Source organism: Ostrea edulis, chromosome 7 (genome assembly GCF_947568905.1).
Source record: "Ostrea edulis chromosome 7, xbOstEdul1.1, whole genome shotgun sequence".
NCBI lineage: Eukaryota > Metazoa > Mollusca > Bivalvia > Ostreida > Ostreidae > Ostrea > Ostrea edulis.
Genome location: NC_079170.1, coordinates 24,521,057 through 24,547,502, shown reverse-complemented (window position 1 = coordinate 24,547,502; position 26,446 = coordinate 24,521,057). Strand labels below are relative to the sequence as shown.

The following is a 26,446-nucleotide window of genomic DNA, read 5'->3' as shown; positions in this document are numbered from 1 at the left end:
CTAAATTTGTATCTCGCTAAAAATTGCACTTTTACAGTAGTTTATTGACTAAATCAGCAGTTTTGTCATTTTCATTTATGTAGGATAAAATCACCTAAATGTTTGTAGTTTGTCACAACAATAATAAACAAACAGGAAAGTAAACATTTTGATGGTGACCCTGCATTTAGCTCTTGTTTGCTAGACTGTCTGGGATTTTTCAGTTACAAGAACTTCGGGGTAACATTCGCGTGTTCTGTCGTGCCAGGAAAGACGATCGAACAGGATGCTGTCTGAAATTCCCCACAGACTCGGACATTGTCACTATTGACAACAACCAGCAGGAAAAAATGTTCTATTTTGACAAGGTGTATGATCCCAACTCTACACAGGAACAGGTATGTGGAATTGTGGGATTGGATAAGGATTGTGGGATTGGATAAGGTTTGTGGGATTGGATAAGGTTTGTGGAACTGTGGGATTGGATAAAGTGTGTGGTATTGTGGGATATGATAAGGTTTGTAGAATGGTGGCATTAGATAGGGTTTCTGGGATTGTGGGATTGGATAAGGTTAGTGAAATTGTGGGATTTGATAAGGTTTGTGGGAGTTTTTTGGAATTGTGGGATTGGATAAGCATTATGGGATTAGAAAAGGTTTGTGAGATTAAAACAAATGTGTAAGATTGGAGAAAGTTTATGGGATTTTGGGATTAGAGAAAGATTAGGGATTTGGTTATTGGCACATGTTTCTGGGATTTGGGTAGTATATAAAGGATTATCTCCCTCATACATAGCTCTTATCCTTGGACGAATTTGACTCCACTTTTTTGGCACGCTGTTTTTGGTTATATTTAGCTCTAAAGCTTCAAAGTTATTTCGGATTTCAAACATTTCGGTTGAGCATCACTGAAGAGACATTATTTGTCGAAATGCGCATCTGGTGCATCAAAATTGGTACCGTATAAGTTTTACATGTAAGAGTTTGCTGAATTGGGAAAGGTTATTGTGGAATTATTATGAGATTTAAAAGCATTTTTTAAATTGGACTTGCATGTGAAATTTGAACATTTCTTAGCATTGGACACTGCCAGGTATGATAAATTATGTGGGAAAGGATTTGATTTGGAACAGGTTTGTGTATTATGCGAGTAAAAAGTTTTGTAGAATTCTTAGATTGAAAGGGTTGGTGGGATTAGACAGTGGCATTGACACAAGCTTGTGAAAGCATGAGGTTAGGAAAGGGATTTAGAATTATCCGATTGTTAAGCGGTTCTTGGCACACTGATTTGACTGCAGATAACCCCGTTTTTTACCTGATCAGGATATGGGGCTCACGGCGGGTGTGACCGGTCAACAGGGGATGCTTACTCCTCCTAGACACCTGATCCCACCTCTGGTGTGTCCAGTGGTCCGTGTTTGCCCAACTATCTATTTTGTATTGCTTGTAGGAGTTATGAGATTGATCACTGTTCGTTATCTTCACCTTGCATTGGAGTCTATATAAAGAATAGCGGGATTTGGATGGGATTGGGGAATTGTGAGTTAGATGAATGTGGAGAATGGTTGGATTGTGATGTGCTTTTTGAAGAGTCAGATTTGGTTGTGTTTGACAAACTATGGGATTAAGAGATATGTGGGATTAGAAGATCAGCTGGTTACTGCAGTTTGAGAGGTAAATATTTGATTGTGGGATTGAAGTATCAGGAATGTAATGGGAAGGGGCCAAGTACTTGGAATTGAAAGAAAGCATTTGGAATTGGAACAGTTATGTGTGGGTTTGGAATAGATATATAAAATTTGTCAATCTAGTAAAACTACCATTTGAGAAGTTTTTCTTGATTTACAACACCCCATTCTTACTTTTTTTTTTTTTATTTTTTTTTTTTTTTTTTTATTTTTTTTTTTTTTTTTTAGATCTTTGAAGACACGAAGGAGATTATCACATCCTGTGTGGATGGCTATAACGTCTGTCTAATGGCGTACGGACAAACAGGATCGGGTAAAACTTTCACCATGATGGGGCCTGAAAATAACCCCGGAATAAACATTAGGTGAGCAAAGTCAATACAAGCACCAAATTCAATACAATCACCAAAGTCAAAGTCAATACAACCACCAAAGTCAATACAACCACCAAAGTCAAAGTCAATACAACCACCAAAGTCAATACAACCACCAAAGTCAATACAACCACCAAAGTCAAAGTCAATAAACCACGAATGTCAAAGTCAGTACGACCACCAAAGTCAATATAACCACCAAAGTCAATAGAACCACCAAAGTCAATACAACCACCAAAGTCAAAGTCAATATAACCACCAAAGTCAAAGTCAATACAACCACCAAAGTCGATATAACCACCAAAGTCAAAGTCAATATAACCACAAAAGTCAAAGTCAATACAACCACCAAAGTCAATATAACCACCAAAGTCAATACAACCACCAAAGTCAATACAACCACCAAAATCAATATAACCACCAAAGTCAATACAACCACCAAAGTCGCTACAACCACTAAAGTCAATACAACAACCAAAGTCAATACAACCACCAAAGTCACTATCAACACAAAAAAGTCAATACAACCACCAAAATCGATACAACCACCTAAATCAATACAACCACTAAAGTCAATATAACCACCAAAGTCAATACAACCACCCAAGTCAAAGTCAATACAACCACCAAAGTCCACTCAATGCAAATGAAATCAATTCATTATTGAAAATTAAGAATATTTGAAGTTTGTTAGAAAAAGTTGCCTTTACAGGAGAAATATAAATACAGCTTGATTTTCTATTTCAGAGCTATGAAGGAGTTGTTTGATGTTTGTAAAGAGAGGACGGATACAGTTACCTACACATTAAAGGTTAGAGAACTTTGTGTCAGTCACTGATTATAATATGCTGGGGCACCCTCAGTCTACCTGTATCAAGTAAGACTCCGGGTCTTGATTTGTCATGTGTAGGGTAAACCTCTAGGGCATCCTTAGTCAGTCATAACTGGTAAAACTCGGGAAGGGAGGTGTATGTCACCCTGTGCTGGGTAAAACATGATAACTGTCAACTCAGGGGTAGGAGATGACTTACTGTAGCATTGATCATGACACAGTTTTCAATTAAGTCTTACATCACAGACATTCAAATAAATTTGTTTGTGTCTTGCAGATTTTTGTGGGGGTGGTCTTGATTTGATTCCGTTTTATACAGTGGGAGGCCATTATTGTGGATTATATCAAGATTTTATAGCTATGCTGGGATATGATTTCATGGATAAGGTTTATGAATATTGAAATGTTTTATAAAACTGTATTGCATTGTGGTTTCAAATTTGTGGGTATCTACGAAAATTGATCATCCGTGAAATATTAGGATTCCACACTATTTCTTTACAAATGCAAATGTTGAAGAACTACAGCACAACCCATTTACACAGAAAATCTACAGTCAGTCAGATATAAATACCCAAGATCTCAATTTCTATTCTATAGTATTCTGTTGTGTATTCTGACTTGGCTGAATGGCCATCAAATCGAATAGTTAACTACTGATCTAAGCGTCACCTTAAAAAAGGAACATCTAGTGAAAAAGTGAGGCTGAGATTAAAAGTGAGCTCGTTTCATTTTTATTGTGTCAGTGATGTTAAGAGACTGTCAGTTTTATTGTGTAAGCTATGTTGTGATCTTATCAGTTTTATTGTGTAAGCTATGTTGTGAGCTTATCAGTTTTATTGTGTCATTGATGTTATGAGACTGTCAGTTTTATTGTGTCAGTGATGTTATGAGACTGTCAGTTTTATTGTGTCACTGATGTTATGACACTGTCAGTTTTATTATGTAAGCTATGTTGTGAGACTGTCAGTTTTTGCGCTACTGAACGATTCCCATGTTGTGGTTAATTTCCAGGTCTCCCTGATTGAGATCTACAACGAGACATTACAGGACCTACTGACATCGGACGTTAAGTCTCTGGAACTGAGAACAGCTGGAAATAAGGTGTCCATCCCACATCTTAAGGAAGTGGTCATTCGGAATCTGGATGATATCAAGAAAACTATGGCCCAGGGTGATAAAAACAGGACTGTGGCTTCAACGAAGATGAACTCAACTAGGTTGTCTATCAATGTTCTAACATAAAATAAGTTTGGGAAGACATTGTGATACCAGAACCTACGCTGAAATGCTTGTTAGTTTTTGTCAGTGTACTAAACACCACAAACCCAGGAAATATTAAAGATCATGTAGTTGTATTTTCTTGTTGGAACAGTTACATTTCAATTGTTCTCTTTTATTTCTTTTACAGCTCTCGCTCTCATTTGCTTCTGATGCTGATTGTTGAAGGTCAGGACAAGGTCACTGGTTCAGTAACCAAGGGAACGCTGACACTGTGTGATTTAGCTGGGTCAGAGCGAATCTCGAAGACGGAGGCTGAGGGTCAGAGGTTGGTGGAGGCGGCAGCCATCAACAAATCACTCTCAGCTCTTGGACAGGTAGGACCTTTTCTATAATATAAAATATACCAAAGTTATTGTATTGTCGACCTTGAAATGGTGCAAAATCCTTCAATTTGATATAATGTCGTATATTATTTGAGAGAGTTTGTGTCTTATAATGTATTACTGTTGTAATTAACTGAGTTCCTCTCTGAAAATACTGTAAAACATGCTTATAATGAACATACTTATAACGAATTCATGCTTATAACGAATTGATGTTTATAACAAATTCATGCTTATTGTGAAGTTATGTTAATTCTCCTATGAGAGGAAAGTAAAAAAAAAACTTCTGTTAGGTATAGTGAAGTTTGGTTATAACGAAGTGTTTTTCGCTGGCCCTGAAGGTTCACTATAACCTTGTTTGACTGTACAGCACGGTATACAGCTCTGGCAGACATTTATAACCAGTCAAGAAGGAACTCCTTTACATGAGATTAAATACCTTTGAGATGCTGATGGCAAATAAACTTTTCTGATTTTTAAAAAAAAATTAAAAACTGATTAAATGTTTGCACATGGTACACTGAATGAGTGTGTGTATTCTGAAATACTATTATGTATTCACACAGGTGTTCACTGCGCTCAGGACAAGTCAATTACACGTTCCATACAGAAACTCCAAGCTGACCCAGATTCTGCAGCCTTCACTGGGCGGGGACGCCAAGGTAATGTTCTCTAAAAAAGAACAGCCCGTAACAGACACAGTTAATGTGTTAAAGTGACTCTAATAGATCAGATTATTAATAAGTTCAATGTCCCTCCAACTCCACAAACCTTCTAAGAGTTCATATTAGTACTTTTGATAACACTACACTAAACTCCACTTACTTTTGATACTTTAGATTAATGAAGTAAAAGTGGTTATTTACGCTGGGGGGGGGGGGGGAGGGGGGATAAGTACGCGATTTTACATGTACAATATTATGCATGGGGGAAAAATACACGGTAACTGAATATGATATATATTATATCAGATATTTATAAATATGATCGTGGTGGAAATTTTCGCGCTTATTGCGTGACCGCATAATTAGTGTAAATTTCCCCCACGCGTAAATAACCACTTTTACAGTAGTTTGAAAAACACTGTTGGCTCATTAAGATTATGAAAGTTCTATAGTTCAGACTGATAGGTTCATAAAGGTATTATCCCACTCAGATGGCCCCAAAGAGACTGTCCCATGGTGATTATCCAACTGAGAATAAGAAACTGTACGACTAGAGGTTTCAGTTAAATGTTAAATATTTGTTTGTTTCAGGCTTGTTTGTTTGTTAATGTTAGTCCAGATGTGAACAACATCTCAGAAACAGTGAGCACACTGAACTTTGGATCCAATGCCAAGCAGATAGCACTGGGGCAGGCTAAACAGAACATTAGGAAGGGGCCGTAGTGAGAACACCAGTGGTTGTAGGGGGATTTCTGAAGATCATCATCGTTTACAACACAAAAGCTTCACTGTCCTGTTCGGCAGTCTGGGATCATCATTCACAGGAATCATAACACTTGTTGTTATTTCACCCAACGTGAAGGCTGAGTTGAGCTTTTGTGGTTGAAGTTTGTCCATAGATCTACTTTTTCATGAAATTTCATGATTTCATGCTATTAAAAACAACCCTCAACTTAGCACTTAGCAAGTGTCACCCACCCATCAAGGCAAGGATGAAAAGTGCAAACACTACATATATTCATATTGTGTATACCGATTATTATTTATACACAGGGAATATTTTAATGGTTCTAATCATTGTTATCAAGTTGCTCCACTTTGGGATTACAACAGGGATGCAAAATTTGAATAGGGGTAGACAAAGTGCTCTTCTTCAAGAACAAATTTAGAAGTCATGAAATTTAGCATCCTTGTGTAGTATCAGTTTTTGCTGGTTTCTTCTCAACATGGTTTCTAGTGGACAGAACTTTATGTATACCTACCATTGTTGTCCACATGGAGAACATCTTTAGAAACCATGTCAAGGTGAATCTGGTGTCCTGATGTAGTACCTAGGTGTCTTGTGACAGCCTATTGGCTGATGTCTCACTGTAAGGTTGCAAAGATGAAAGATCAAGTCTAACGCGGGCAATTGTTGTAGCCCATAGGCTAATAATAGTATTATGATGCTGAATGAATTGTTATATTTAGTGTTTAAATGAATGATCCCCATAGATTAGAAAAGCTCAACTGGAACCTTTTTGTAAACAAGTATATTGTATGATATTCGTAAAAAGCAACAAGGGAAATTTATTTTAAGATTTTGATTCAGATCTGTGTTGACAACGCATTAAAAGGTTTTAAAGGGCCGGCCTGTTAAAGAGATTACATATATATATATTTTAATGATACAGATGAACATATTCGCTCAACAATCATCTCCAGAAGATGTGATGTGTGTCTCCTTTGTTTTAAATGTATAAATTATTTGCAAACACATTCTACAGAAAACAATCTGTGTCTAATATATGACATGCTTGGAATAAGATTAAGAAAACAAGACCTATTTTAATTCTTTGGAATGCATTAAAATCCTATATTTTTCCATATTACATTAATTTATTGTGGATTTTGTTAGCAATATCATTACTAAACTTACAGAGGCATTATTGATGTATAAGAGTTCTTTTTTGTAGTTTTTGATTTTATTGAAATTTATTGGTGAATATTTCTGTGTTGAATGTCAGGGATTTTCGTTAAGAAATTGTTACTAACTTTAAAATTTGTGTGAATTTTTGAAGAAAAAATACGTATTGCTGTTTGCCTTCATTCCTCAGTATTTTGTTGTTTGTAACGGAATGAGCTACTTACTGAGACAATATCTGAAGAAGCCGAGCAATCCATAGAACAAAAGTCCTGTCAACTGAACATGAGAGGTTTAGTTTTTGGGAAAACTTTACAAAACTTAATGATATACCTCTGTACATTTATTTTTGTAATAATGAAAGCCTGCATCCTGTTGCCTTAGTTACAGGGTCTTTCACAATCAACAAAGATGCTGCATCTACATGTACCTTCATGCATGCAGTATTACTGATAGATGAATCGGATTCAGAAATCCAATTGAAATATTGATAATTTCCGTTCTTGCCTGTACACATGTATTTCAAATTATTGCTCAATTTTTAAAACAGTTCCAGAACTGTTAGCCATTGTGTAAGAGAGAAACTTGAGATACACATTTAATACTGCAAATAAAGAAAAATTGGTACAATATAAATTTTAGCACTTTAGGTGTATTTTGCAATGCTTCAGTAAATTCAAATTCTACATTCCCCTTTTAATTTTATTTTGGATAGTTCTAAATAATTTCTGAGTGATTGAGAAATTACTTAATGGACATCATGACAGTTTGTTTTCTGCCAGTGTTTCAGCACTTGCTTTCGCACTACATAATGTACCGGTATGTGTACCAAATTTTCTGGTTTTACAGTATCAGTCTTGGGATTCTATGTCATAGAGGGTATGAAGTCATTCTGAGATCATTTAATAGATCGTCATGCTGGTCGTGATAGATATCACCAGAAACATACCCAGACTTCAATGCAGTATTAGTACGTACATGTACCGACATGTACTGTATCAATCAGTACTGACAAAGTCATTACTGTGAACTGATTCTATCGTACAATATTTGATGGATACTAAGCTTATAATCTTTACACTGACTATGTCAGTCAGTATAGACATCACCACCTAAGCTCTAACAGCCTTACAGGGCTTATTCTCATGTTTTTATTATTATAACATGTGTAATCGTCCAGTTTCTGTGATAACCATTTTTATTTTTTGACAACCCTTTTTTTCAATATTCCGTCCTACGTATTGTGATGTACTAATGGGACTTCGCCTGTACGTGATTATATAAGTACCGAAGTCTTGTAACCAAGAAACAGAGTACTCATTGTAGTCGTGCGTACTGTTGTTTTTAACCTAGAAACACATCAACTATCCCCCCCCCACCTTTTACAAGAGTCTTCACCCCTGTACATCCTCAATCTGTTACGTAACCGATAACAGCGTCGAAGGAAAGCATGAAATTTGTAATTGTCAATTTTATACAGATTTTCTTCATTGAATGAAATGGTAAATTATGACACATGTGAATTTTTTTTTATTTCTTGAGGTTTTTAGTTGTAGCTTGAGAACTAATTGCCAATGACAATTTGTACCTCAGCCTTGGTACAATAGAGGCAAAACACAATTTGATGGTTGATATCAATAACTGAGACCAGAACTAGGTATTGTGTGTCCATCTAGTAAAGTGTATACTTTTGGTGTTTATGTTTTGAATATGTATTTGTCTTTGTCTTTCAGTTCTATTGAATTTATTTATTGTTCCGAAGAAAAAAGTGCTAAGATTTTGCAATGGTTATTATTGTCAATACTAGAAAAATTGATTTTCAAAACTTGCACAGTCAGTTTGATTGTTTTCGATTGGTGATTCGCAGACAATACTTTTATCATGCTGATACTGTACAGGGATTACGATCATGTTCGCAATCATTATTTTGTTTTTTAACTGCTATTTATTTAACATTTATGTTTGTATATGTAGTGTAGTATCACATGTATACCAGTAATGACCCACATTAACATTATAAAACAGTTATATATTCATCAAATATAGGAGCCGGTAGTATCAATCCTGCGTTATGAATAAACAATTATTGGACTTTCATTGGACATAATAAACATGTATTATGTGTGGTTTGCTCTCTGGCATACCCAACAAGCAACACTGAAAACAGAGTACATCATCTCAGATAAAACTGCTTTGAGTCTTCAAGTGATCATTATAAAAGGATGTTTTGCAGCTAAATTTCTTCAAGGATGATGAACATAAAATTCCTTTCCGCGGTAGATCTTTTACTCAAGTTTTGCCTACTATGAGTAAAATGAATAACACTTTATTTTAGTATTAAGATTTTCACATGGAACATGTCGAAAGTTGGTAAAATTCAGTTTCAGTTTACTATGAGGTTTTGACTCAAATCTTAGATATTCCAAAATAAATATTTCTATTACATTTCAGTAAATCTTTTAAAAGTCTATTTTGTATTGAAATCAAGGGAAAAATAACTTGCTACTGACTGAAACATTTGCTGTAGGGACATTCTAATGCTATATTATACACTAAATAGCAGACATAGAAACCACCTGAATATCAGTTTGCATGTTGTTGACTGGTACTTTCTGCTGACAAAATTTATGTGTATGATAAAGTACACCTATTTTTATTTTCATATCATAATTTAAAAAAAAAAAAAAAGATTTCATAGTTCAAATTGCTGTTTAATAGATCTGAGAATGAATGATTTTTATTTCCCCACCATAGTGATTATGGCATTATATCATGTTCTTTAACCATCTTGTAAAATATATTCAGAATTCTTGGTCTCTAAATACTAACCTGCTGCTATTTCAGTTTTCTTTGTCTACAAAATGAAGAAGAATCAGTTAAGATGCATTATGTGTAACACAGATTGTCCTATAGAAAACAGGGACACGGGAAATAGTCTTTTTTTTTTTTTACCTGGCTTCCAGATCATACAACCAAGAATAGCCTTCAGTCAACATTTTGATTACTTTCATGTTAAGATTTATCTAGCCCAGATCTTTAGAAAAAAAACTGCTGATTTATATTAAAAAGAATTAACTGCTAAATATTTTATTTGTTTATGAAAATTATAATTTCAAAGGTTTAGTGAAATTCGAAATTTAGACTCAATCTATTCTCAGTTTGCCTGGTCTGGTGATTGATGCCTCGATTCCTGTAAATTATATTACATACCTTATATAGCAGATCGTGCATTCATTGACAGCATGCTGAGCATTAAAGTGACATATGGTAACGTTATTCACATATATCTGTTGATATTGTATATCTGTAATTCGATCATTAGTGACACAATCCCTGTACAGTGCATAATCATTGTATTATTTAGTATTCTGTCAGTATCTCAAACCATCAAAGGAGAAAACACGATTTCTAAAATGATAACTATTCTGAAATTATAGCTGTGATCTGGATTACTGTGAAGTTGTTTTGTTTCTCTGATATAATTTGAACTGATATTCTGATGTATGAAATTTCTTCAATGTGAGGCTGTGATACCCCTCTTTATTGATTGGGTAGATTGTATTTTTGATGCAATAAAATTTTTGAGTTTTGATCTGTTGTTGTTTGCTTCATTAGCTCACCTGAGCTGAAACCTCAAGTGAGCTTTTTTCTGATCGCCTGTTGTCCGTCTGTGAACTTTTCACATTTTTAACTTCTTCTCCAGAACCACCGGGCCAATTCGAACCAAACTTGGCCAAAAGCATTCTTGGGTGAAGAGCGTTCAAGTTTATTCAAATGAAGGGCTATGCCCCCTTCATAGGGGAGATAATCACAAAATGCAAAAATAGGGTGGGATGGTTCAACAATCTTCTTCTTTAGAACCACTGAAGCTGAAATTTACATGAAAGCTTCCTGACATAGTGCAGATTCAAGTTTGTTCAAATCACGACCCCCGAGTGTAGGATGGGGCCACAGTAGGGGATCAAAGATTGTGACGTGCAAATTATGAACCATTTCCAGTACTTTTGTGCTAGAAGTCTTCTTGATTTACTTTGTTTCATTTTATCTGTGAAAAATTGAAGGTACGAACATCAATCAACCTCATAACTCCTATAAGGAATACAAAATTAAGAGTTCAGGCAAACACGGACCGCTGGACATACCTGAGGTGGGACTAGGTGCCTAGGAGAGTAAGCATCCCCTGTTGACTGGTCACACCCGCCATGAGCCCTATATTTTAATCAGGTAAACAGAGTAATCCGCAGTCAAAAACAGTGTAAAGAATGGCCTATGTAGGTGATAATGGAATATTGCTACATAAATATGGGAAGTTGACGATGGAGAAGCTGAAGTCATCCTGTTTGTCATAAAGTTGAGTTGTTAGTTTGTGTTCAATAAGATATCTAAGTACAAAGCAGATATGAAAGACTCTGTGGTATCTTTTATTTTAAGATCATTGGGATATATATCGAATTGACGTGAATGAAAATGATGAAATTGTTAATAGATAAAACATTGTCGATATATCTAAATATCGAGTTGGAAGGCTACAGCAAGAGATTTTTTCTTCACGTGTACAAGCCTTGGAATAAATTCTGCCTAGCAAGGATAAAAAACAACTGGTCAGCTAATGAAGGAGCATAGTTCATGCCCATGGGAATTCCAGCAGACTGTTGGAAGACCTGATCACCTAAGACTACGAAGATACTGTTAATGAGGAACTCCAGCCTCTTTTTGTTTACTGATCCCACACAGCACTACTTCTGCCCACTGATCTCATGTTTCCATCACTGCCACCATGTTCCTCCACTCATCTTCCATTGAAACCATTCTCTCCCACAGATCCTTCATGACCCCCTTCCTCTACTCCTTTCACATGGTACCATGTTCCACCACTGATCTTGCGCGACATTGTGTTTCTCTATCATTCTTAACAATGAACTTCATTATGGACAAATGACACTAGTTTAAGGTCAACACACCATCTTGTCATAAGCAGCCATTGTGCCGGGTACAAGATCTTAGATGTCTCTTCATAACTTTCTAACTCTTTTTATTAGTGACCTTGATTGTGACCAATGGTCATGACTATAACCATCTTAAGAGCTTTCTTTGTGCCAAGCATGGGCTTCTAATGACTGTCAGTAACAGAATTGTGGACAGGTGGGATGGAAGACAGGTGGATATTTAGATTCTTATTATTTTTTGTTTAGGTTGGTAGAACAATTGGACAAAATAAATATCACCTATGAAAGTCATTCCCTTTACCCAGGGGTGATGTTATGAACAAACTATAGCCTTCTCATAGTATTGTAATGCTCATTTTTTGTTTTGTCAGAATCCGGCAAGTAGACATAATTATTTTAGTAACTAATATTTTTTAATATTTCCAATTATCTCCCTGTATCTATGGGTTTAATAGATGTAAAAGCCTTGGGCTACAGAATACAATTATACTTTTTGATAAATTGGATATAAATTGGTCTGTCCCATCTTCCACAACATTTAGATATGACTAGCCTCACACTGCATACCATTCGATGACCACATGTTAAGTTCACTTAATCCTTAACACTTGTAAGAAGCTATTATTTAAGGGATGAAACTTAAATTTTGACTTATGTGATACATGTACAATATAATCCAACTTGGTGCTATTTACGCTTCATAATCCAACCCAGTAAAATATGTAATTCACAAATAGCGATACACAAACGTGTCCATCGATGCGACGCGACGTCATCTGGTACATTTTGCAAGATGTGAGGCATGTCATGATTTGATTGGCGGATCACGCTATCCCCCACTCCCCAAGGGAAAATATATTTCATAATGAAACTGCAAAATTTGAAAATCTTGAATGATATACCATTATTTTGCAGTGATGACACCATTGTATCAGAGTTTTTACTGATACTGTCTTGTAAGAAAATACTACGTTTTCTCTGAAATCATAAAAAAAAAATGTCCAGGCTAACAAAAATTATTTATTGTGCACACTTAATTCCATTGATTTTCAATTTCGTAGAAAGCTAACAACTTTAAAACAAGAGATCCACCTTATCGGTCACCTGAGTACTAGCTAGTGAAAAATGATCACTACTCCCAAGTCCCAACAGCTATAAAATCTAGAAAAAAATTTCTGTTCTGAATATCTTAAGCTAAATTCTAATGTTCAACAACAGTATAAAACAAGATGTGTTCTTAAAACTTCAATGCTCCCAAAAGTGCATACACTGATTAAGGTTTTACATAATATAATAAGTGTATTCATTAAAAGTCAACCCTGGGTTGTGAAATTCACTATTTTTTGTACATCCTTTTCCACTATTTCTAAGTATGTATTTAGATTTTATACAGTATCAGCAAACTTACACATATATACTTTACACAAGTTTGGTCCCACCCTGGGGTCAAAACCCCTACCTCGGGGATCATCAAATTTACAATTTTGGTAAAAGACTACCTGCTCTTTCTAAATATCCATTTAGTTTCAACTTAGTATCAATAACACTAAAGAAGATGTTATTTAAGTGTTTTACACATAAACACTATGTAGTAAGTTTGGCCCCACCCTGGGGTCAGAACCCCTTACCCCTGGGATCATGAAATATTACAATTTTGGTAGAGGCGTTCCTGCTCTACATCACTATGCAATTAGTTTTTTTTAAACATGTGCAGTTGTAAAGATTTTTGAAAATTTGTCACTTTTATGTCCCCCTTGTTTCAAAGATGCTACATACAAAATTTGAAAAGAATTGGAATGATAGTTATCTAGAAGTTAAAAATTTCTATCGTTCACACATTTGCCTCACCCCGATACCAAAACCCGTACCCCTGGGATCATAAAATTTACAATTTTGGTAAAGGACTACCTGTTCTTTCTAAATATCTATTTACTTTCAATTTAGTATCAATAGCACTAAAGAAGATGTTATTTTAAAGTGTTGTACACATAACAATATACATGTATGACAAGTTTGGCCCTGCCGTGGAGTTAAAACCTCTACCCCTGGGATCATGAAATTTACAATTATAGAAGCCTTCCTGCTCTACATCACTATGCATTTAGTTTTTCTTACATGTGTGCAGTTCTTGAGAAGATTTTTGAAAATTGGTCAATTTTGCGCAGTTTTTGCCCCACCCCTAGGAATCCTGAAATTTACAATTTATGTCTCTCTCGTCCCAAAGATGATTCATACCAGATTTGAAAAGAATTGGAATAGTAGTTATCAGGAAGAAGTTAAAAATGTTCAATTGTTAAAGCACGGCGATGGACAACAACCAATCAAAAAGGTAGTACCGTCTTGGGTTGTCAAGGGGGCGTGTCCCCATACCAAGTTACATTATAAAATATAAATTTATTCAGTGTGCTTAGCCAATCCAATTGCTTGTTACAAGTAAAATTAAATTATACATGTATATTAATAGTGCAAGATTTGTTTGCAGTGTAGTCAGGATGGAGACATATTGTAAACTATTTTAATTCCATGGTGCTAAAATTACACGATTTGTTTAATACAACCATACAATTGCAATGGTTTTAATTGCACATATGAAAATCTACTTTCAAAATTTCAATTTATACAAAAACATTGAAATATTTCTAGTACCTTATTCACTATGGTTTAATTTAGAGGGAATATCACTGGGGCTAAGCCCGTTTTGGGCCCGAACTCTGTGATACCATAAATATAGATCTGGTATCACAGAGTTCGGGCCCAAAACGGGCTTAGCCCCTGTGGGGAATATGATAAATCATAAAATCACACCCATGTAAATTTTCCGATTTACAATATGAACGACAAATTTGATCAGAAAAGCTTGTTTGCACTTATAACTCAATACAACCAACACCAGCTGGATAATAAAAGACTTTATTGCACATGTTTAAATAACATGCATACAGAGTATTGTACAGATATACATGTATATCCATGAAATTGAGACATCGATTCCATCCCTTACGGTGTAACCTTAGAAACATTCCGACTCACTTCATAACAGGAGTTCTGTGCACTTTGATGTCACAAGGTCCCGTCTTTAGCGCGTTCTCTTTTGATAGATTGATTCTTACTTCCCTCTAGGAAGCTTCATGTTCCGTTTCTCCGTCTGTTAGCAGGATTATTTATAAAAAGAGGGTTACGAGAGAATTATTCAATGTGAGGCCCAATAATGCTCAAAAGTTCAGATTTTACACTAAGAAACATCTAGACCACAAAGAGTAAATAAGAGGCAGTAAATGGCTTTATGGTATCTGAAACAGTTTTCCCTCTCATTTTCCAAAAATTTAATGCCATCTGTATTATCCATCATAGAAGTTCTCTCTTCAGACTATTCTTTGCCACAGCAGTAGGGCTGCACTTTGAATCCTGGAAAGAATTCCTAAAAATGAATTGTATAAAAAAAATCACACTTGTATAATACTATGTATATTCTTGGATTTATGAATCAACACCTACATTTCCAATGTTTCTGCTAATGCACTTTATGACGTAGGCCAGCGTGAAGCGTTACATTTTTATTTCAATAACAAGAGTGGAGTATGTCTACCTGTTAGTTTACCTTTGTTAAATCTATTTCTGTAACAGGTGAGTGTGTCTCCCTGTCCGTTTACCTTTGTTAAATCTATTTCTATAACAGGTGAGTGTGTCTACCTGTCTGTTTACCTTTATTAAATCTATTTCTATAACAGGTGAGTGTATCTCCCTGTCCGTTTACCTTTGTTAAGTCTATTTCTATAACAGGTGAGTCTGTCTACCTGTCAGTTTACCTTTATTAAATCTATTTCTATAACAGGTGAGTCTGTCTACCTGTCAGTTTACCTTTATTAAATCTGAGAGACAGGAATGCGAGGATGATGACTGCTACAGAGACAATGGCTGACAGACTGTAGGGCCGGATCTTCTGGAAGAGTAAGATGCTCAGTTTTCTGATGAAGGCCCACACTCCCTCAGGCTCACCTGTCAACAACATAGTCATTATTATTGAGCACCTTACCATAGCATCATTGGATATTATTTTTAAAAAAAAAAAAACAAGAAATATATTTGCCCTCATGTGGCAATGTCAACAAGATTGCTACGCATAGTCATATGTCCCCCACCACTGCAAGAAAGTTGAAGAAGAAAAGTCCCATAACTCCTGTAAAATTTGTATAATCACAGTTGGCAGTGGAATAAGATTAACTACATATCGTGACTAACAATCTCACAACATTTGAACACAACCAGTACAGCGGTCTCTGAAGAGTTGCATCCACAAAGTGTTCCTATAGTGTAGCACATACAAATTCAACAAAATCCCATAATTCCTGTAAAATTTGTCAAATTGAAATGGCAGCACAATATGATCAACTAGATATTGTGACTAACAATCCTGCAAAATTTGAATGAAATCTGTTGAGAGGTTTCGGAGAAGTTTTGTCCACACAAAGTGGAGTAGGACAGACAGACACATGGACATCAGTATTTCTATGTCCCCCTTCCGTATTGCGATGGGGGACAAAAAATGATCAGCTTCAAATTTACAAAGTCTGTAATGACAGTGAAAAATACAGGTTATCTACTAGTCAGGTGCAACATGTGCTAAGTTTGATCCCCATCATACAAAGAGCTCTAAAGATAACAAGCAGTATCATTTCTATATCCAGAGTGAATTGACTTATGACCTTGTGAAATTCAAAATGAAAAGAAGTCTGACAGACCTTGTGAGGGTAATCTACTCTTTAGAGGGTACCAGTGTACCAGGTTTGATGCCTATCATGCAAAGGTTTCACAAGATATTGTGTGGACAATATTTGCATATGTCCAGAGTAGTTTGACCATTAACTGTTGACCTTAAAATCAATAGGGGTCATCTACTTCTTAGGATGTACCAGTGTACCAAGTTTCATGTTTGTCAAGCAAAGGGTTCTCACAGTATTGAACAGACAATATCTTCCTATGTCCAGATTAGTTTGACCCTGAACCTTTGCCCTTGTGCCTCAAAATCAATAGGGGTCATCTTCTCATTAGGTAGAACCAGTGTACAGTAAAATATGCTTATGAACATGCTTATAATGAATTCATGCTTATTGCAAAGTGATACTCATTCCCCTAGAGAAAAATAAAATTTTTTTTATTAGATATAATGAAGTTGGGGATGGTGTTGATTTTATGAGATATAATGAAGTTGGGGATGTGTTGATTTTATGAGATATAATGAAGTTGGGAATGGTGTTGATTTTATCAGATATAATGAAGTTGGGAATGGTGTTGATTTTATGAGATATAATGAAGTTAGGAATGGTGTTGATTTTATGAGATATAATGAAGTTGGGAATGGTGTTGATTTTATGAAATATAATGAAGTTGGGGATGGTGTTGATTTTATGACATATAATGAAGTTAGGGATGGTGTTGATTTTATGAGATATAATGAAGTTGGAGATGGTGTTGATTTTATGAGATATAATGAAGTTGGGGATGGTGTTGGTTTTATGAGATATAATGAAGTTGGGAATGGTGTTGGTTTTATGAGATAAAATGATGTTAGGGATGGTGTTGATTTTATGAGATATAATGAAGTTGGGAATGGTGTTGATTTTATGAGATATAATGAAGTTAGGGATGGTGTTGATTTTATGAGATATAATGAAGTTAGGGATGGTGTTGATTTTATGAGATATAATGAAGTTGGGAATGGTGTTGATTTTATGAGATATAATGAAGTTAGGGATGGTGTTGGTTTTATGAGATATAATGAAGTTAGGGATGGTGTTGATTTTATGAGATATAATGAAGTTGGGGATGGTGTTGATTTTATGAGATATAATGAAGTTGGGGATGTGTTGGTTTTATTAGATATAATGAAGTTGGGGATGGTGTTGATTTTATGAGATATAATGAAGTTAGGGATAGTGTTGATTTTATGAGATATAATGAAGTTAGGGATGGTGTTGATTTTATGAGATATAATGAAGTTGGGGATGGTGTTGATTTTATGAGATATAATGAAGTTGGGAATGGTGTTGATTTTATGAGATATAATGAAGTTAGGGATGGTGTTGGTTTTATGAGATATAATGAAGTTAGGGTTGGTGTTGATTTTATGAGATATAATGAAGTTGGGGATGGTGTTGATTTTATGAGATATAATGAAGTTGGGGATGTGTTGGTTTTATTAGATATAATGAAGTTGGGGATGGTGTTGATTTTATGAGATATAATGAAGTTGGGGATGGTGTTGGTTAAAGTATTATTACAAGCTGAAAAATCTAAATTTTATACATAAATGTGGTTTTAATCTTATTACACATTGTATATTCCCATGTAAAATTTTCATCCCCAATGGTGTCCTTACCCTACCCCCGGGAGACAAAAAATTAACAAACTTGACTTTGTACTACCGGTACCTGAGGGTGACTAATCATGGCCATGTTGCTCTTGAGAAAAAGATTTTCAAAGTTTCACCATCTTATACACTCCCATATAAAACTTTGATCCCCTATAGTGGCCCCATCCTACCCACCTGTCACGATTTGAACAAACTTGTATCTACACTACCTGCAGATGCTTGCATATGAATATGACTTATCAAGGCCCCGTTGTTCTTGAAAACATTTTAAAGATTTTCCCTACACATTACAGCCTTGCTGTTCATGAGAAAAAGATTTTTAAAAGATTTTCCCCAATAACCCAGTGTATTCTAATATAAAACTTCATTGAACCCCTATTGTGACCTATTGTGCAGCCTATCCTCCACGGCCATGATTTGAGCAAACTGAATCTTGCATTACCTGATATGACTAATCAAGTCCCTGTTGTTCTTAAGGAGAAGATTTGAAAAGACGTTTCCCTACCAATCCCCTTTAAAACTCTGATCCCCAATTGTTGCCCTACCCTACTACCCCTGGGGCCATGATTTGAACAATTTTGAATCTGCACATGTCAAGGAAGATTTCACAAAAGTTTTGTTTTTCTGGCCTAGTAGTTCTTGAGAAGATTTTTGAATTACCATAACTTATTTTAACAAATTGCTAATTCTCTCCCCTTGCAAGGGGGCATGGATATTAAAATGAACAAACTTGGAGGCCCTTTACCCAAGGATGTCTTGTGCTAATTTTGGATTACATTGGTCCCTGTGGTTCTGGAAAAGAAGATGAAAACGTGAAAAGTTTATGGACAGACAACAGGTGATCAGAGAAGCTCACTTGAGTTTTCAGCTCAACTGAACTATAAAAAACAAGAAACTTTTATGTTTAACTTTCATTTTTTGACATTAATAAATCTTGAAATTTTGGATGATACTTTTTCTGCAGGGATTGCAGCCCCCATCATGAGGCAATAAAACTTATTTCAGTTAAAATACTCTAGCAGAAGGGGGAAGGTAATCCATGTATGCCCCCCTCAGGTTTACCACTGTTCTGTTAAAAAATTTGAAAGATGTTGAAAGTTTTAAAGAGAGGAAGGACTTAAAATAGTCCTTATTCCTAAATCAGACCTAAATATCAGAAAACTTGATCTCTTATTGATGTTGCTACGGCATGATACTGGGACTGAGAAATTTTGAGAAACACGGAGGTGTTTTATAAGCCCCAATCCATACCAGGGTAATACTCAGGAAAGTTAATTATCTTTTAATAATTCATTACACAGAACATAACGAACATTTCAAAGTTGTAATGGAGAGAAATGACGCTTCTTCAATGTTTTTAATATACACATGAAAAATCAATACAATGATTAGCAGTTTACAGTAATGATAAATTGAGTTTGAGTCCATAATTTTAGCATATGAGTAAATATCTTATAAAGCACAAATGCTATTTGATTGATGTCGAGACTTGATTTCCTAAGAACAGATCAAATTGTTTACTATTATTGTACACCTTCTCTGGTGATAATTCATGTCCCCCCCCCCAATACTGAGAACTACAAATATTATACTGTAGTGTATTGGTGCAATGAATATATATCCTACAAGCTATGGTCTATTCAAATTGTAAAGTTCAATGTGATTCAGTGTTTTTCATACCGATTATAAAAGCTACCTTTTATCCTATTAATTTGGGAAAAATCACCAACATATTTGTATATGGGGAATGTTTCAATGTTTTAATTCTTTCATGTTTGAGAAATTACATACATATATAGAACTATTGATTACTGTAATTATAGCTTTGTTATACAACCTTGTCCCATATTAAAGGCTTCAAATTTTTTTATGCAACATCATAAAATCAACTTCAGACAAAGTTCTAAAAATGCTTGATTAAATGACAAAAACATCAAGTTTCTGTCCAATATTTTCCTTATCAAGATGCTATTTTCATCGACATAAAATTTCAATTATTTAATCTCCTTTAGGAAATTTTGTCACCATTTTGGGAATTTTTGACAATTTTTGTGAGGGGAAACTGTCTAAATAAGGTGGTATGTCTGAAAACCACTGTTATTGCAACAGTCACAAAATCTAACTTAATTACACAGAATAATCTTCCCGAAGTCATTAAATCTACATGCACTTACAATTTGCAGTATCTCTCACCATTTTTCCATCATATGACTGCCACTCCTTCACTACAACTTACTATTATTAGCAGTTTCTGTGTTGTTTACCGATCGGTCAGATGACCACGAGACTTTTCACTATCACCTACCTTTAGCAGTTTCTCTGACCACTGTTTCGTCCGAAGACTGTGTAACATCTTCACTGCCACTCTTCAATTCTTTTTCAATGCAAGTTGCATAATCCTGTACAAACATTTCAAATCTATCATGTCAATAAGACTTTATATCTCAATTATCAGTCACTGAAATCTATAATCACTGAAAAGTTTGCCTACACTGGAAGAATATAATATCTGAAACTTCATTATCTTCCCTCATATAATTAAGATACCTATGAGATTGTAAGTATAGTGACAATGATAACTACAAAATGAAACATGCAGATTGGGTTATATCCCCTCCTCCAAATTTTGTTTGAAGACTTTTTATAAACCTGTATCATTTGTTGTTTCTGTGAGACATCCAATCCATGGCAGGTATCTAGAAATGCTGGGACTAAACTGTGCAGTTTCCGTGGAAACATTGCATGCTGTACATATATATCAACAATTTGTGGGTATGCAGGGTCAACGTAGTTGTCCTGGTTACGGAGCCAGATGTTGGCTAGAGCCTGGCATTGTGGGTAATCTTGAAGTTTAGCATACAGCAGCAAACTGTAAACAGAAATATCTGATTAACTCACAAATTACAACACTCAGACTGATTCAAGTCATAATAATACTGAATACTTTTAAGAGTTATCTCCCTCAATATGATGAACAAGAGACCCACAGGCCTTATTGGTTAGGCCTTACCTGAATATTTAGTTAAAAGTATCACTAGCCCCAAGGGTAATGGAATCTATAATAATTTTCTGCTGGCATTTTTCAGATGTATGTAGATCTATAGGCATTTATAAATGCACATTAAAATACATTTTTGTAAAAAAAAAAAAAAATATTTCAAATTCTAGTAATCATTTACTTTGTAATTTATTTGCATTAAAATCATTAATTCTCAAATGAGGATTTCCTCAGCTGCTGAATGTCCATATTGAATATACTACACAAAACTGCTCTTGGGTGTAAACCGACCACACCAGATGTACAATGGTGTAGACAAATAAAGTGCGCCCAATGCCTGCACGTTTTCAGCTGACGAAAAAAGATAGCAGGGGTATAATAGATCTATTTTGAAAAATGTTTCAAGCGTATAGTTTGATATTGGAGTCGTTTCTCGTCTGTGACAGCATTTTAATTGACAGGTCCGAAATCTTCCACACTAATCTGAATTTCACTGCTGTCATGGGCGAGAAATCACTCTGTGACCTGGACCGGTAAACGCCCAAAACGGGCTTAGCCTCTGTAATATGAGAGTATATTGCAGAATAATGACCGTGGCATTCCTTTGATCTTTGCAATCACAGCAGTAGAATACTATAGAATATGATTTATTTCCAAATTAGGGCCCTCTCGGGCATACAGCATTGTTAACATTTCAATGTGCAATGTTTATTAAAAAAAATGACGATAAAAAGAAAAGAACAAAACAAGAGCAAAATATGCACTATTAGTATGAGCAATGTTCATACATGAGACATTTTGAACATGATAATACTTATTTGTATTATATGTAAGTACCACTGTGTATCCTAATGCAAAACAGTCAGAAATACAGACAGGAAAAAAAAAATAAAATATATACATGTACATAACAACACTACATGTAATAATAGTAAAGGTAGTATAAGTACATATGATTAACTCCACTGTAATGCAAAAGATACCACGGGACGGCGCATTGGTACTAGATCAACATGTCATGTTTATAATGAGTGCATGTGTCAGGGGTCGAAATTAGCGAGAAATACTCGCAAAATGCGAGTACATGTGAAAAATAGCGAGTAAAAATAATGGACACTCGAAAATCTTAGCGAGTGGTGATTTACAAACTATGATCGTATCGTATCCGTTTTATACGGTGATGTGCTATTCGCTTTTCTCAAACTTGCACTCTGAATCATACAAACGCTTACATGAATGACCGATTTCAATAACCGTTTTTATCCGGATTTTTCTTTTATGATTTTTTAAGAAACTCGGAGTCAAACAAATGCTTTAGAGATTGGACATCGCATATCGACATGTGCCACGAGTCCTGTTCACCTATAGGGGTGATTAAATTGAATAATTCCAAGTATGACGTTTTTGTTATTCATTTATCTACAAAAAAATATTGGAATCTATGTTTTACCAAGTCTTCCGGTAGTTATTTTTATCAGAATCATGAGAATGTCATTGTCATATTGAGGTCGGGTTGTAGTGACGACACGGGTGTATTTCTCACCGCGTAGACGATTATCAAAAAAGTCATAGGACTCGTGATCGTGCTGCTTATAAAGCCATGAGTCCTGTATTCGCTTTAAAAAATCACTAGTGACAACCCTGATGTGGCATGAAATTGGAAGACTGGATCTAGACCTGCGGTAAACAAGTCGTGGATTAGACTGTTAGAGGTGCGATAATCAAGAGACCTAGACATTGCACCATATGACTTACGTAACTTAGTGTCTTGTCCAAACGCTGCCTGTTGACCCACTAGGCTCAGTAATGATGGGGAAAATCACTGATTGAAAATATATATATATAAAAAGAGCACTGCTTCATTATTTTCATTTTAGCTTGTAGGTTTTCATTTTAGCCTGTGGATTTTTTACCCACAGGCTAAAATTAGCCTGTGGTAGAAAAAGTTAATTTCGACCCCTGTGTGTGCAAATATGGTTTCATAGGGTTCACACATAATATACAGTAATACTAGTAGTATGAGCTTAGACAATGTACATAACATGAGACATTACTTGATGTAATATATGTAAGTACCACCGTGTATCCTAATGCAAAACAGTCAGAAATGCACACAAGAAGAAAATAATAACAATATATGAAATGACACATAATAATAGTAAAAGGCACGTAGTACAAGTACATATATGATTGACTGTAATGCAAAAGATACAACGGGACGGTGCATTGGTACTAAGTCATGTTTACAATGAGTGCATAATTATGTATAAACATACTGGTTTGAACTTTCACATGCTTCATTTTATATTGCTTCTTTAATCAAATCGCAAACGGCTACAAGTACATCAGTATTTTCACAATTGAGTAACCATATTAATCTATAATAAACACATTCAGGTTCATGAGCCCAGCTGACGTGCTTGACCGAATTTGTCCATTAGGCCAAGTAAAATTAATTAGTAGATTATCATTCCCACCCGCCCCTCGAAAATCGCCCTGCCCCGATTTTTTTTATTTTTCAAAATTACGATTTCCGGATATTTTTATGTCCGGTCCGGTATCGTAAACGTACTTTGTTTCACTTTGCCTTTTAGAAACCCAAATACACATGTATAAAGCCTTTTCTCAATGAGAGAAGGCATTTTCAAGGTCAAGAATACCATGGCGAAAAATAAAAAATAAAATCCTCCCACCTGCCCCATTTTTTTGTGAAGTTTGAATGATAATCTACTAATTAATTTTACTTGACCTAGCTTAGGGCTTGATCTATAGTACCCGTATTTGATTGCCGAGTGGGATGGGTTTTCTTTTTTTTCAAGGGAGGTGGATTTAAGTTGATGGGTCTGTGATGTAACTGATACATACCATAGCTGTACAACAGCTGCTGGGGAATGCTCGATATCACCGTACACTTTCTGGACAAATGGGAGAACCTCCTGCCACGTGTTTCTCTCAGCATGTGCCTGGACGGCCAAAACACACAGCTGTTCTGTGTACTCCTTTGGACTACAAGAAAATGTTCAACGTCATACTTATTTAAATATCTGTGTTCCGTCTTAGCTCAATCTTTTGAAAAATACCAGCATAAGCAGTCAGAACTGAACATTTGAATTATGGCGTGATGGCTGATAGAATGTATAAATTTATCACCCCCTCCTTCTCATTAATACACAAGAAGACACTCCACAGTGTAAGTTGTGGCAGAACTATAAGGTCAGAAACTAGACTGGTCTTCGTTACCTGAAATTATCCTGTTCCGAGCACAACTTTACACGGCTCAAACCGTATTCACAATGTTCAATGCATGCATCGAAGTTTTTGAACAGTAATGCAGCTGTCGCACCATCTAAATATTGCTTGAGTGTGGACTGTACCAATGGAAAGCCTGTTTGATAATTTTCTGTGGGAAGAGGTACTTCTTTAGACGCCATGTTTTGGTCATGTGACCAAGAATCTAAGTAACAATCTACGAAAAAGCCAATATTACTCCATTGAATTACGATTTTTATTTCTTACATATCTCATGCAATATTATGTCAAATAAACAGGGTAATAAAATTTCCCCAAAAATGGTGAAAAAAATTAATAAAGATAAAGTTTAATATTTAAACGCTATTTTCTATCCCGTGATAGCTCAGTTGGTAGAGCGGAGGACTGTAGTGGGTTGTAACATTGTCATCCTTAGGTCGGTGGTTCAAATCCGCCTCGCGGGATTCAATTTTTTTTTTTTTTTTAGGAATATTTCTTTATGTATACATACTTTCTATGTCTTTTGATATGAACATTGACGCGCGAAGAAAAGAAAAGAAAAAAAAAAAATTACTACCCCCTCCCAAATACAAGAGTTATATCGCAAATAATGGTAACACTGACAAGCGAGCTTTTAACTTAGAATTAAAAGCTCACTAATTTCATTAAAACAGAAAAAGAAAAAGATAACTAACAGCAAAAAAAAAAAAAAAAAAAAAAAAACTTTTAAAAATACTTTCATTGTCTATCCCCTCATAATATAAACAACTTGCACCTCTATTCCTTAATATAAAAATCAATCCGATTCCGTCAGCAGAAATTTCTATCACATGCCAATTACTTCTTACGTGGATTTTTAATTTTTTTTTGGTTTTGTTTTTGTCGCTGCCTATACACCACATTCCTAAAACTTCCTGTTCAATCATCCATTTGAGATATTGATGAGAGAAAGAATCTTTAAACTGTTAATTACATTGTAAGTAGCCTCAAATTTTAATAACAGCCAGAGAACCAGAAATTTGACTGTTTAGAAAGAATCCTCTTGCCTTTCTTTTAGGTAGAACATTTTGGGCGACCAGACGTTAATTCTGTTTACATGTCACGAGTGGATACCTCCTTCGTTTTTCAGACTTCTGAAGACGTGCGATTAACCTTTGCTAATATTTACTCACTTAATCAACATGATGAAACGAACGCTCAAAAGTTATTTGTTTTGTAAAAATCGCATTAATTGCAATACTTTGTAATTTATATTCATACCAGTAATAATTAAAAAATACAACAATATAATTCATATTAATATAATTCAAACAATTGCATACTTGTTCCATATATTATTTAAAAAGATAAACGTCTCTTAACAGTGACGGATTTAAGGGGGGGGCGCAGTCGGTGCTCCCCCCCTCCTAAAATTTTCAAAATTAAGGTAAATCGTGGTCTCTTGTTTAGGAAAATGTAAACGGTAAAAGAAGCAGTGATTTCTTCCACTTTCGGAGAAATAAATGACAAAATCTTTTGATTTATCGAATTACTTTTATTGGGAGAACTAATTACATTTTGTCCAAAAATCCTTAAAATTTGCGTCATTTTATTATTTTCTCCTATATATTAAAAATGACAGAAAATAGTAAAAATGACTACGTAGGAGACATATTTCAGGCCCTATAAAATTTGTAAAATTCAGGAGCTTCGGGCTTCGCCCCCTAGACCCCCACCAGGGTTTCGCCCTGGACCCACTGGGGGACTCAAGGCGGCCCCCGACCCCCGCCTCTTAAACTTGCGCCCACTAACCGCAATTCCTGGATCCATCCCTGCTTAACATAAATGAAAAAGAAA

The 26,446-nt window shown here is 35.3% G+C and overlaps 1 protein-coding gene and 1 non-coding gene across 3 annotated transcripts; one reads left to right on the top strand and one right to left on the bottom strand.

Moving 5' to 3' along the window:
• Positions 1 to 14,887: 14,887 nt before the first annotated feature.
• Positions 14,888 to 24,828, bottom strand: LOC125653509 (peroxisome assembly protein 26-like). 2 transcript variants are annotated; one of them, XM_048883063.2, is made up of 6 exons: positions 24,602 to 24,828; positions 24,227 to 24,367; positions 21,013 to 21,232; positions 20,669 to 20,762; positions 15,852 to 15,989; positions 14,888 to 15,398 (listed from the first exon to the last, which is right to left on the bottom strand). In XM_048883063.2, the coding sequence occupies exons 1-6, from the start codon at positions 24,790 to 24,792 to the stop codon at positions 15,361 to 15,363; spliced, it is 822 nt and encodes a 273-aa protein (XP_048739020.2). In that variant the 5' UTR covers positions 24,793 to 24,828; the 3' UTR covers positions 14,888 to 15,360. The 2 variants fall into 2 exon arrangements, with proteins under 2 accessions (XP_048739020.2, XP_048739019.2); XM_048883062.2 differs by having other exon boundaries at positions 14,888 to 15,411; positions 24,602 to 24,826.
• Positions 24,829 to 24,984: 156 nt separating this feature from the next.
• Trnay-gua (transfer RNA tyrosine (anticodon GUA)) lies at positions 24,985 to 25,074 on the top strand. Its single transcript is given in 2 exon segments — positions 24,985 to 25,021; positions 25,039 to 25,074. It is a non-coding gene; the product is annotated as a tRNA-Tyr (tRNA).
• Positions 25,075 to 26,446: the final 1,372 nt, after the last annotated feature.

What these genes read in the sequence shown, in the direction of transcription:
- LOC125653509 (XM_048883062.2), bottom strand. Translation starts at nt 24,792, where the DNA reads ATGGCGTCTAAAGAAGTACCTCTTCCCACAGAAAATTATCAAACAGGC. An exon ending in GCAGCTGTTGTACAGCTATG is followed by an intron (nt 21,233 to 24,226) that starts GTATGTATCAGT and finishes TTCTGTTTACAG; the next exon opens with TTTGCTGCTGTATGCTAAAC. An exon ending in GGTCAGAGAAACTGCTAAAG is followed by an intron (nt 15,990 to 20,668) that starts GTAGGTGATAGT and finishes TGTTGTTGACAG; the next exon opens with GTGAGCCTGAGGGAGTGTGG.